Source organism: Talpa occidentalis, unplaced genomic scaffold, assembly GCF_014898055.3.
Source record: "Talpa occidentalis isolate TD23 unplaced genomic scaffold, MPIMG_talOcc4v2.1 talOcc4.9, whole genome shotgun sequence".
NCBI lineage: Eukaryota > Metazoa > Chordata > Mammalia > Eulipotyphla > Talpidae > Talpa > Talpa occidentalis.
Window position 1 is genome coordinate 41,070,908 of NW_023605305.1, and position 13,846 is coordinate 41,084,753.

The 13,846-nt window shown below is 37.6% G+C and overlaps 1 protein-coding gene across 8 annotated transcripts in view; it reads left to right on the forward strand.

Annotated features, from left to right (window-relative positions):
* Positions 1-13,846, forward strand: part of ODF2L (outer dense fiber of sperm tails 2 like) — a 71,905-nt gene that overhangs the window by 26,172 nt on the left and 31,887 nt on the right. For 4 of the 8 annotated variants that reach the window (XM_037498563.2, XM_037498564.2, XM_037498557.2 and 1 more), the window contains exons 1-2: positions 5,916-6,095; positions 12,074-12,234. In XM_037498563.2, coding sequence (XP_037354460.1) covers positions 12,122-12,234 — 113 coding nt within the window. In that variant the 5' untranslated portion in view covers positions 5,916-6,095; positions 12,074-12,121. Of the gene's footprint in view, positions 1-5,915; positions 6,096-6,308; positions 6,333-6,967; positions 7,105-12,073; positions 12,235-13,846 lie in introns of those variants that run through there. The other 4 variants (XM_054691410.1, XM_054691411.1, XM_054691409.1 and 1 more) reach the window with 4 other exon arrangements.

The window sequence follows — 13,846 nt, forward strand, 5'->3', positions numbered from 1 at the left end:
GTTGAGCATGGGGCTGTGAAGCTGCCTGCAGCCTCTGCAGCGCCGGTTCTATTCCCGCTGCCGGAGAGGGTCCCACATGGTGCAACAGACCTCTCTTGCTGCGCCCACTGCTCCCCTTAGCAGTGTATTTCGTCAGCCTGCCTGTTCTGATGCCCGCTCTGGCTCTGGTGAATACTCTCACCCTCCTGTGCTTCTGACTGTACCCAGTTCTTGTATAAATAAATAAATAAATCTTAAAAAAAAAAAAAAGCTCATGTATGAAGACTCCAACTTCTTTGGAAAACACTTGGGTGAAAAGAGATCATCAGATCCATCAATCCCACTCTTTGGCATTTAATCCAAAGAAAATTGAAAACTTATGTCCACATTTAAAAAAAAAAATCTGCACATGGATATTTATAGCAGCTTTTTTCCTAATTGCCAAAACATGGAAGTGATTGAGATATCCTTTAGTAGGTGAATGGATAAACTGTTTTACATCAAGGCAAAGGAATATTATTCACCTCTAAAAAGAAATGAGCTACTAAGTCAGGAAAAAACTTAAATGTATATTGCCAAGTGAAGGAAACCAATTTGGAAAGGCCATGTACCATATCATTCCAACTGAATGACATGCTGGAAGGGTAAAACTATGGAGACAATAAAGTGACCAATGGTTGCTGTGCCTTTATGGAGTAGGAAAGATAAATAGGCAGAGCACAGGGGATTTTAAGGGCAGTGAAAATACTCCTATGGTGTCATAATGGTGGCCACATGTCATTATATATTTGTCCAAACTCATAGTATACAACAGCAAGAATGAACCCTACGGTAGACTATGGGCTCTGGGTGATGATGATGTGCCAATCTAGTTTCATCAACTGTAATAAATGTTCTATCTGGTGAGAGATGTTGACAGTGATATTGACCTTACATGTACATACATGTATATGGTGGCTCTGTACCTTCCTTTCAATTTTGTTGTGAACCTAAAAACTGTTCTAAAAAGCAAAATCTTTAAAAAAGAGATAATCATTCTCAATTTTGTATCATGTGCTTTCCACCTTAAAATAATAATGAATTGTTGTCTAATAATGAGTACTTACAAAGCACTTACAATTTATCAGAGACAGTGTTATGTGTTCTCCAAATACATTATCAACTATTACAACAATCCAGTCAGATAGGCAGAATTACTCTTGAAGTGTTTTGTTTGTTTTTTTGAAGAAAATCAAGGCTCAGAGGAGTAAAGTAACTTGACTAAGATTTATAGCTAGAAAATGTGAACATAGGTTGATAACGTTTCAAAGCCCTTGCTGCTAACCACCAATTTATTTTAACAGCCTACCTCAACCTCACACCATACCTAAGCCCAGCCTGACCTCCAGTGGTTTAGTTATTGCATGACTGGGGTAGTTGCCTTTTGGGGTGGTTTCCAGTAGACCTCTTATGAACAACAGGTAGCACGTTGCTCACTGCTACAGACTAAATGTTTGTGCTCTCTCAAAAATCCTATGTTAAAACCTAATTTCCAATGTGATGGTATTTGGAGATGGCGTTTTGGAGAGGTAATTAGGTTATGAGGGTGGAGACTTCATTATGGGATTAGTGCCCTTAAAAGAAAGAGAGTGCTTCCTCTTTTCTCTCTCTCCTACATCATTCCTTCCAAAACAATAAATTCAAGTCAGATCATATATCGAAATCTCTAGAATCATAAAGCTTTTAGAAGAAAACATACAATGTTTTCATAAATGTGGAGCTGTGAAGTACAAAACTATAAAAGGAAAATATCAACAAATTAGATTGTATCAAAAGTAAAAGTTTATTTATAAAGACACCATTAAAAATTATGCAAGATACAAAATGGGAGAAAATATTCATTATATATGTTTGACAAAAGACTTTTTCAGAAAATATAAAGAACACCAACGAATAGTAAAAAGAAAACAATACAAAAATGGACAAAAAATTTGAGTAACACTCCATAAAAGATATACATCTGGACAATAATTTAAAAGGTGCTCAACATCGTTAATTATCAGGAAAATGCAAATTGAAATCACACTGAGATGCCACTTTTACCCACCAGAACAGTTAAAATTGAAAAGTTGGTCTTAATAACTGTTGGCATGGATGTGAAGAAGCATTTGGAACCTTCACATATTGTTGGTACAACCACGCTAAGGATGGATAAGGTTTTTCTTTTAAAGTTAAATGTATATAAATCCTATGATTGACAATTCCATTCGTAGGAAAGAAAATAAAAACATATCTTCATAAAATGCCTTTACAACAATGTTTATAGCAACATTATTCATAATAACCCAAAACTGCAAACAACAAAATATGTATCAACAAAATTGATAAACAAATCATGGTAATAGTCATACAACTGAATACTTCTCATTACTAAAAAGGAAAAAACTACTAAAATATTCAACAACATGAAAAAAATCTAAGAAACATCGAGTAAAAGGAATCAGACACAAAATAATATCTATTGTGTGATTGCATTTAAAGGAAAATCAAAAATGCACAAAATTAACCTCTAATGCGAGAAATTAGAAAGGGGTTGTCTTATTGTGTCTCTGTGTGCCAGAGGGTAAAGATTGTTTTGGTTAGTTTTGGTTAATGGACTGGAGAGAAATACAAATAATATTTCTGGGTTGATGTAGAACTTAATAGATCCTTTCTAGTTGTGAATTCATGGTTGTATATATTTGTCAAAACTATTATTCCAAACATTTAATAAATGTGCACTTTGTTGAAATATAAATTATACCTCAATTTAAAAGTAACCTGTAGTCACTAGGAATTAAATTGATATCAGTAATGAAGTCTTGATGGGTATGGCAGAAATGACAAATACAAAAATTGAGGTGTGGGTTTGCTATTTGGAACTGCACTAAGTTGCTTAAAGACAAATGTGCTAAGTATGGTGTCATAGAGTTTCAATGATTACTTTAAAAATGTATCTCTATGGGTTTCTGGGATGACATATCAAACATTAATGCTGTAAAGAGTTGTATTACAAGAAAAGTTGAATAAACAGACTCACCAGGTCTCTTAGGTGAAAATTTAAGGCATTTACAGGAGTCAGATCTTGAGAATTTTAATGCACCTGTTTGGGTGAACTTGGATAACTCAATCGTTTTGATAGAGCTTTTTGCTTTCTGAAGAACTCCTCTTTCCCAGTCTTAAAAGGCTGGTCTTTTCTTTGAAAATTCTGAAATAATTTCAGCTGATGAATTTACCATGTGAAGAGCTGCTGATTCTTCTCATAACTCTGTTATCACTTTATATCTCTAGGCCAGCACTATCCCTTATGTGAGCCACATAAACAATTTTAAATTTTCTATAGCCACATTAAAAACAGCAAAAAGGAATAGTTCAAACTAAATTTTAATTCTACAACTTATTTAACTCAATACACCCAAAATATTATCATTCTAACATGAAATCAATATAAAAATTAAGATATTTTACATTCCTTTTTCATATGCAAAATGAGTTTATATTTTGCACTTATATCTCAGATCAGATCAATAAAATTTTAAGTATTCAGTAGCCATAGGTGGCTAGTGATATTTGTATTCTCCATATTGGACCAGAGTTTCTTCACATCAGTACTGTTGATATTTGTTCTAAATAATTTTCTTATTTGGGGACTACCCGATACATTCTAGGATGTTTAGTAACATCTCTGGCCTCCACCAACTAGATGCCAGTAGTTCCTGGCCATACCCACTGTGTCCAAAAAAAGGTCAAAGCCCCTGATTGAGATCTGTGAAATTAGAGCTCACTGTGTTCCAAAGCACAAGTAAAAAGTGTAATGTGGGAGATGGTATTCAAGGGGATATAAAGGATGGCGGGTGTTGGGGGGATTAAAAATATTGTCGTGTGAAAGAAGTCAGATTCCAAAGGCAACATACACTATGACTCTATTTACATGGCATTTTGGAAAAGGCAAACTACCGGGACAAACAGATGTTTGTATGCCAGGGTCTAAGGGAAAGAGGAGGTCACCTAGTAGATGTTCTGGGGCAACTTGGGAGTGATGGGTCTGTTTCACTGTTTTATTCATTATTACATGCATGGGTATGTAATATATATGAGGAGAAGGAGGGCACAGGCAAGAGGTCTGGACAACTCCCTTCATCCACAAACCAACCCCCAAATCCACAGAACTGTCCTTGTTCAAATCCACAGAACTGTACACTTTACTGTGTCTATTATCTCTTAATTAAAACTGGAAAAAACAGCCAAAATAATCTAAAATATTCCATATGTGACTCTTTACAGAAAAACTGGTTTCCCCTGCTTAACATTATGTAGAAATCCTTGGTGAATTGTTTCACAGGTCATGTGTTCAATATTTGGACTTTTTGAAATAGGTTGGAATGAATAATTTTTTCTCATTTAAATAATAATGGCACAAGCGATCTTTTTATGCATAAATTCACTATTGAACCAGATTGTAGGAACATATTAGACTTAGTAAATGAGGGATGCATACTTACTTTATTGGACAATTCAGCTCAAATAGTCAAACTTGAGAATCTTATTAACCACTTTTAAGAATTTAAGATTTTATGAACACTTCCTTCTTGAATGTCTTACAAAGGTGGTTTACATCTAATACCAATGCAATTTAATTAAAATAAGTGTTTTTCAGAAGAGGAGCCTCACTTTTGTGGACAATTATTTCCTCTAGGTATGACAATTGAACAAAGTTAGCTAGGAAACCAAATTAGTGCTGGAATGCCTCTGAGAGTTGTGTTCCTTGCCCCAATTCCAGCTGTCCCCTCCCTCTTATTTTTTTGTTTTAAGATTTATTTATTTATTTATACAAGCACTGGGTACAGTCAGAAGCTTAGGAGGATGAGAGAATTCACCAGAGCCAGAGCGGAGAGCAGAGCAGGCAGAAGGATCGTAGTACACTGCTGAGGGGAGCAGCGGGCCGCAGGAGAGGTCTGCGATCGAACCAGCGCTGCAGAGGGTGCGGGCAGCTTCGCAACCCAGCACTCAACCGCTGCGCCACCGGGGAGGCCCTCTTTTTTTTTTTTTTTAAATGACGAAACCAAACTGGAAAAGTTAGTAGACTCGCCAGAGGTCTTACAGAATCACCTAGCGAGAAGGTACTTAAATTCTCAGTCCCCAGAGGTTTTAGTTTTTTGCATACATGGCAGTTGTATTCATTCTGAATGAACTTTTAACTCTTACGAACTTTGGCTGGACAATCATAGAGTGGATAAAAAAAAGATTCTTTAGTAAAACCAAGGACAAAGTATGTCGGTTAAACTGCTCAGTCAATACTTGCTTTATTTGCGAACTTAATATGACGGCGTACGATTCTTAACACAAATACTAAGTTGAAATAGTGAATGCTGGCTAACTCTTTTCTCCCCCAAGTAAATGTTTGCCTGGCTTTTTCAGGAGCTTATACCCAATACCACCTGGCTGTAGCACAGATACAAAAAATTTGAGACCTGAAAGGCGCAGAGCAGATCACGGTGGGGCTTCTCCACTTAACAGGAGAAAACAGAGGGCCGAGGAAGGATCTCAGCTAAACAAAAATACTATAGATTTAAAACGAGTTTCTTTCCATTGGGAGCTCCCTTTTACAAAGCAAAAGTAGGGCACCACCACGCCAAGTGTCAGAAAATTCGAAACCTATGGGCCTCATTCTCCTGACGGTTGAACTCCTCAATTAAGGTTTTTGGTAACTGCACACAAGTCCTGCCCCTTTTGTTTAAAAAAAAAAAAAGAAAAAAAACAGGCTCAGCTAGGGAAGCTACAGAGACAAAGCGTCTTTCTAAAACCCCGCCCCCCCAGCCGGCCAATAGCAGCAGGCGCCGGCGCTCTCCTTCCCGAGCCCGGCCAATTGGCTGCGCCGGCTCGGAGGGGCGGAAGGGGCGGGGCGCCTGTTGCCAGAGAAGCCCCTGGCCGGTTACTAACCGCGCTTCCGTACCGCTGGCGCGGAGACGGGCGCGCTCCCGTCGCAATTGGTTCTAGGAATTCGCCGCTTTCTACCCCGCGTCCCATCCTAGCCTTTGCCCACGGCACTGCCCCCTGCGTCCCGCTCCTCCTAGCCGACCCGGGGCTGGAGAGTAGAGGTATGCTTGCCGGGGTTTCCAATAATGCCGGATGAACGTCGGGCTTGGCTACTCCCTGTACCCCTTTCTGAACCCGGCGGAGTCGCGCTGACGTCGCGGTGACGTGCTCGCAGCTGCGCCGGCGGCGCGCCTTTTGGGGAAGGGCGCGCTCTGTCGGGGATGCTTGGGCTGGGGATGGGCGGTCTCGCCGGTGTAACTGGGGGTCTGGGGGGTTCCCAGGAGGCGAGAGGCGATCAGGTACCCCAGAGCTAGACCTCGGCCCCTTGCTACCTGTTCTTCCACTTCCCCGGGCTGCTCGGGCTGGGAAAAAGGGACCGAGACTCTTACTTTTAGGAAGGGTGTGGTCCTCGGGATAGCAGGGCTGGTCTTATCCCAGCAGGGTTGCTCCGAACAAGATCCTAATGTTGTAGAGCAACCCCGATACAAAACGGGGTGCCTGACTGTGGGTCCTCACCCGCGCGCTTAAAAGGACTTATCAATGCTCTACTGCAGGCACACGTGAAAGGTTAATAAAAGGTTTATTTACAACGGAAAGGGAAATGAGGAAATGTACAGCTCTGGGAGAAAAGTGGGAGACAAAGTTTTAAATGCGTCCTACCCGATCCGCTGATCAGGAATCCCAAAATGGCGCTCTCAGTTGGCCGCCAGCCAGGAGCGGTGAAGCCAGGAGGCGAGCTATCGCGAGCCAGAGAGCGAGCAAGGCCCACGTGTTTGGTTTTTATATCCAACCTGGCTGCCCAACTCCACCCTCAGGTCCCAGCCACCCTCCCCTTGGTGGTGATGGGATTTGTCTTTCCCAATGTCCTGATGGCTTTAGTCTGGAGTGGGGGTGGAGTCCACAAAGCCTGTATGAGATTATCTCAGGACATCCTTTCCCCCTAACAATTCCCCCCTTTCACTTTTTGCCACCATTTCCATGGTGATGAAGATCAAACATATGGATTCTGGGATACAGTCTCAGATGAAAATTTTCCAGGGTTCCAGTCTGAAAGAAAACGAATCCCTCCAGGTAGTATGAGATTATCTCAGGACATCCTTTCCCCCTAACACTAACTGGGTGACCTCAGGCATGGCCGCGTTTTTTTTTGTTTTTTGTTTAATCCCAGAAACATTGTGTTGATGCTCTTAGTCCTTTAGCTGACTTTTTTTTTAAAAAAAATTATTTTGTATAGTTTTTACATCATTCTTCATTTTTGCACCATGTATACATTTCCATCTTGGTTGTATTCCCCATACAATTCCCACCCACCCCCATTTTGACTCTGATCCCACCCCCCTCCCCCTCCCCCCTCCCACAGTGTGTCTCTGGTTTCACTCATAGCAGGAATTTAGAAAACCTAAATAAAGGGGGCCTCCCTGGTGGCACAAGGGGTTAAGCACCGAATTATGAAGCAATCCTCAGCCTCTGCAGCACGAGTTCCATCTCCAGCCGGCCAGGGAGCTACCCACATGGCGAGGCAGACCTCTCCTGGCTCACTAGCTGTTCTACTCAGCAGTGTATTTCAGTCAGTCTGCCTGTTCTGTTCCCCGCTCTGTCTCTGGTGAATCCTCTCACCTCCCGCATCTCTAGCCTGTACCCCAACTCTTGTATTTATAAATAAATAAATCTTAAAAAAAAAATAAGGGACCTGGAAAAAGACTAATTATAATAAAGTCAAAATCAACAAGCAACTATAAACTAGCTGACTTTTAAGCGCCCACCGCATAATGTCTTGAAGTAATTTAAGGCATGGTAATTGACTGAAGATGATTTTTTTCTAAGAGATGAAACGTTTTAAAGAGAAAGCCTGATAGGAAAGCAGCCCAACAGAGTTAGCCAAAAGAACCCTAAATTAAAATATGACAGCTAAAAACTTCTGTAAATTCTTGTGTTTCATTCTGTTCAAACCTCACCACAGTTTTGTCTGGCATAGGGTAGTCTCATTTTTTTTTTTTTTTTTAAAGAAGAGACCATGGCAATCTATTGTGGCTATGAATTGTCCACCTTGGGTGAGTTAAGAAGACTGAAAAACTGCTGTGTCTGGCCCAGTATCCTTTCATTTTTATATGCTGCTTCTGTGTCATCAAGGAATGGTTATATTATGGTCAGTCTACCTGTATTCTGCTTAAGAAGAAAGGATACTTTTAAAAACTTTTCTTCAAAGTACTAGAAGTTAATATTGGTACTTAAAGCAATAAGTGATCATCTGGAACCTTAGATAGGGAGCAGTCTGATTCAGAGGATCAGAGGTAAATGAGATGGGTTTTTTTGATCCATTCTTTCAGTACTGATCTCTTCTCTCATTTTAATTCTGCTTCTTTCAATGTTTTTCATGTATTTTTTAACCGGTGGGAGCAACTTTTGTTTGATTTCTTCAAAAGAAAAGAATGTTGTACTTTCATCTCTCTAAGACCCTAATAACTAGTTTCATTGCTCTTCTCTCCACATGCCTCGTTCATTCTTCAAACTTCTATCAGATTAATGTTTTTAAAGTGCACTTCTGAGCTATCATTCCCCACTTAAAATTATTTAATAGTCTGTCAACCTCTAGGGAAAAAAGTAAGCTATTGAGTTCACATACAGTGAGCATTCTCAGTGCTTTTAGTCTCATTTTTGCACTTGACCTTGCAAGTTATATTCCTTCACCATTCCTTGTTCTTGCTGGTGCGATCTTGAGTGACTTTTCCTGTTCCTGTACTCAAATTTCCTGTTCCAGGCTCAAATTTGTTTTGTAACTCCACTGAGGTTGTCACCTCTCTGTAATCTCACCTCCCCTAGGAGGTCTCCCAGGTTCCTGACAATTGACATTAGCCTCTTACTCTCTTTCCTAGTACTCCATTTGTCCCCTGTTACCACTTTTAGCACACTGGATTTTAGTGGTGTGCTCGCTATTTGAACTTCTTGTCTGTGCCTTCAAGGAGCTCAGTCTTATTCATCCTTCACTTCTTTGTATAGAATAGTTTTCATCTTTTAATATAAATCCAATTTATGAGTCATATTAACACCAGAACGAATTGAGCAAGTTTGTATGTTACTTTCTATTGTGTGGGTTCTTTATGGACACTTCAGTATCTGATGGCTTTTGATTCATTACTGAATTTCACTACTTTGTAACAAACTTGGGAAAGCTACTTAACCTTTCTAATACTTGGTTTCGTCATCTATAGCTTTTGAATGGTAGTAACAATCTTATGATTTTTGTGAAATCATGTTTATAAAAAAATAAATTTTCCGTTAGTAGACTGCAACAGTTGTCATGTTGAATGAAAGGAAAATACCTTTTGTTTATCTGGTGAAGGAGGCTGACTATATTTGGGATTTGGGATTGAGCAATATTCTGGTTTTATCCTGGGCAATTGTCCTGGTTGAACAATAATTTGGTCACTCTAATTATATATATATATATATATATATATCAGAACCTAACCTGTGCCCCCACTATGTTAGCTATTTGTTAAGGCCAGGGTGATCCATGCGATATTTGTCCCCACAGATTTAGTAGCAAGTTTAAAATAAAATTAAAATAGGAGCATTTGTGGAGCAATTGAATTTTTAAATGGTATGATTCTGAAAATACTATTAGATGTTTGGGTTCTTGATGTTAAGGAACAGACTATTTGGGAAGAACTTGGACCTTGAAGTATGTATCCTATATTTACAATTTAGCCACAGTTGATGTCAACCCTCCCTCCTGTTCCACCCCCAATTTTATCCAATCTGCAACATTTTAAAATTTCCTATTGTCTTTATTCACTGGAGAGGGGCACCAGCTAATTATTTATCTTTAGCCTTTCTATAATGCTTTTTCTAATATAGCTTTTCCTCATAGAATCTATCTTCCACCTCTGCTTATTTTCACTCCTTTTGCCTATTTCCAAATTTCCTATACATTTTGAAAGACAATATAATTACTTTTTTAGTAAACTTTTCATTAGTGACTGGATTAGTGAGAGAAACAAATAGCATTCCTGTATATACTCTTTGTTCCCTGCTGAATAATTCCTATCAATTTTTTCAGTAGATACTGTGTATTTTTGTTTGAAGCCAATGGGAACTAGTTTCCCAAGAATTAATGTTTAAGAAATCAAAATTAAAACTTGCAAAATCCATATACTTTTCAGATCAGGGAGAGTAGTTTTAAGTCATATTTATCTGCAGCTGTTTAGTTTACTTAGATCAACCCAGGTACTAAGGAAGGTCAGAGACTGTGTGTGATCTTCCTCTTCTGTGACTATGGCCAGTGTGGTCCCTGAACAGCCACCCCTCAAATATTTGTTATTGGCCAAAGAAAACAGTTTAGTGATTGTGGCTGGATTAGCATAAACATATGCCTGGTCTTGGAGAAATCTTTAAGAACATGCCTTTTTGTTAGGGAACTAGTAAACTCATTTGTAGGAAATTTAATTCTTTAAATATTTAAAATATTTTAAAATTGCTAATCTTTAGCACTTGTGTGCAGAATATGCATCTTGTTTCACCACTAACAAATCAAATAGAAGTGTAATATGTTTGTCAACTGGCAGTTTATTCTACATAATTGAAAAATTTTCTTGTGGCTCCCCTGTTTCTATATGCAAGAATTCATTCAGCCCACTAAAATATAACATTTTTGTAAAGGTAGAAATTTTTTTATGCTAAAGACAATGATTATGTTGTTCTTCCACACATGTCTTTAGTTTTGTCACAACAAAAAATATTGGAACCTCTGAGTAACCTTTATTCTAGAAAATACTTGTGGATTGTAAGAATGTCATTGTTGATTATTTCTGTGGGAACATCTGAGATTTATGTAGGTCTCTGCTTCATATTTTGAGGAATCTGTAATGAAGATAACATTTTAGAATGTTGATCCATAAGTCATTCTAAAATTCCTGTTTTTACAATGGGTTAATTTTATTTGTTTATACTTTACGACAGTTGAGTATTATAGATGATGACACAGAAAAGAATGGTGTGGGATTTGTCTTGTAATAAAATTTTTAGAAAAATTATAAATATGTATATCTGCCAGTAGTCCAGAGAGCCAAGTAAATAAAGAACTCATTTAAAATACTGAAACCAAACCGAATCTTATAAAATATTTTCTACAAATTGATGATGTCTATCTTATTACATTGAGTTTTAAACTTTTATTCCAAGTCATTTTAATGATCTCCAAAAAGATGAATCAAGCAGTGAGTAATTAAAAAGCAACCAATTGTATTCATCATATTCATTAACTACTCTAAGCCTTGACTTTTCTTTAAGCCTTTAATTATTTCTTAGCTTTTACATGGCTTATTGGGGATGAGGATTCAAATTAAAATAAAACTTTTTTAATATTCTACTATACAGAGAGACAAATACTTAAACAAATGAGTAGATGAGAGTTCTCTTGTTTGCGGTGACTTCCCCAGAGCATGTTCTTGTTACCTTTCATTTGGGTCTTCATTTAATTTTGTGTATCAGTGTATTTTTAAATTTCTATACTGCAGAGAGCCCCAAATATTGCTATGTTGCCATCTCTTTATTCATTATCACCAAACAATAGCCAAGATTGACTGGGAATTTAGCTAATTTTTTTTTTAATCTCAGTGTAAAGTCTGTTTTCCAAAAAAATCATATCTTTGTAGCTATTGCTGCCAAGTATATGTTTAATTTCTATTTTAGGTATTAATAGGAACCATAGTTAACCTCTGGTTTTTATATCTATTTTCTAGTTTGAATTAAGATAATAGTATGATACTTTAAAAAATACATGAATAAAATTTCTGCATTTTAGTGATTATGTATTGTAGAAAATTGTAGGCCTTTTTTGGTAACTGTATGGAGATTGTCAATTGTTGAATAGCGATGTGATACAATTTGATACTACCTAGAATGAGTACAGTTATAATTTCAGTTTTGTCTGAGAAATATTACTCTTTAGGATCTTTATGCTGTATGGTAAGGTAATGACAGAAAAAAAGAATCCCTACTTAAATGAAGTATAATAACTAAAATATTTCCTAACTTTCAGCTTTTGTGGAGTTGTGGAAGCCACCTGTAAACCTATTTACCGAACTTAATGGAGAAGCCTTCAAACAATGGAAGTCATTCAGAAGAACTACTTTATCATTTTGAAAATAACCCAGAGAAAGAAAATAACCCAGGGCATACCAGTGAAAGTCATCTCGGCTGGTATTCTCAACATTACCATGGGATATCTCATTTTCTGATTTCAGGGCTTCCTGTTTTGTCCATATTGTAAATTATCTTAATCAAATACAACATTCTTTTAAGAACGTATTCTTTATCTAGTAATTCTTATACTTGTTTAATTTGATTACAAATGTACTCATTCAGCACAAATTGGCTAGTTTTTTGGGATCTTGATGAAAACAACTAAAAATGAAAACCTAACCTAGAGAGAATTTGTAAAATAGAAAGCTTTTCAACTAGGTAAATGAACATAGTAAATGCTATAGGATATTGGAAATGCAGATTGTTAAGTTTTTAATTCACTTGGTATTTTGCTCTATAACAAATACTTGTCATATTTTCTTCTTTAGTATGGGGCATATACTTGTTATTTATATGAACCTTTGCCCCCCACAGTGACAATTTAAAAATATCTTTATTGTCACTGTCAATGGTCTTGGCTTCCAACTTAACTGTTACAAATGAAAATGTATTTGGTAATATATAATTATCCTGGCTTTCTGCCCTAGAACAGGTATCATTCATAAGTCCATCTTCTTAGGGGCATCTTCTTAGACCTATCATTTAAGCCACTGGTATAGAAGGACACAGTCTACTTTTTCAACGTAGCATCTACGATGCCATCACTTGTTAATGAGCTAGAATATTATGTTCCATAAAAAGAAAAGACGGCCTCCCTGGTGGCATAAGGGGTTAAGCACCCCACTATGAAGCAATCTGCAGCCTCTGTAGCACGAATTCGATCCCTGGCTGGCCAGTGATCAACCCACATGGCGCAGCAGACCTCTCGTGTCTCGCCCGCTGCTCCCCTCAGTAGTGTATTTCAGTCAGTCCGCCAGTTCTGTTCCCCACTCTGTCTCTGGTGAATCCTCTCACCCCCCACCCACACACACACATCTCTGGTCTGTACCCCAGCTCTTGTGTGCATGGATGAATAAATCTTTAAAAAAAAAAAGAAAGGAAGAAAGAAAGAAAAAGAGCTGCCACTTAAAGAAACACACAGTACTTTCTTATCAGTGGGACTTTTATTTATAAATATTGAAAAGTGCCTTCAGACTTAATTATATATAGATTTTTAATCCAAACAACCCTGTGCTTATATAAAAATAAATTGTAAGTAAAATAAATCAGTTAAGGAATTCTCAAATATTCTTTATACTCAAAGTCCAGGTCCTATTATGATTCCAATTTGTCCTTGCTATTAAAAGTATTGGTGAAGAGATATTTCTTAGCAGCATCTTTAAATGAAACAAAAGTTATTGGTGCTGAACTCTTAATTACAACATATAGCAAGCCTGTATTATAATTTTCTGGAATGTTGCTAAGCATTCCTACTCACCCACTCCCTCAATACCTCTTTATGACCTTTTGTCTCAAGGAATTAAAATGGGGCCATGACCTATCTCTGGGATGTTCTTCAAAGTATTGGACACCCACAATGTAAGTGTTAAGTGTGTGCAAGTAACACAGGTCAGGATTCTCTTTCAATGACAAGGTAGTACAAAGCATCTAGACTTCAGGATATAAAAATGGAACCAAAAAATATATCTTAAGGTGTTACATGTAGTGTATAGGTAAAATGTAATTAGCA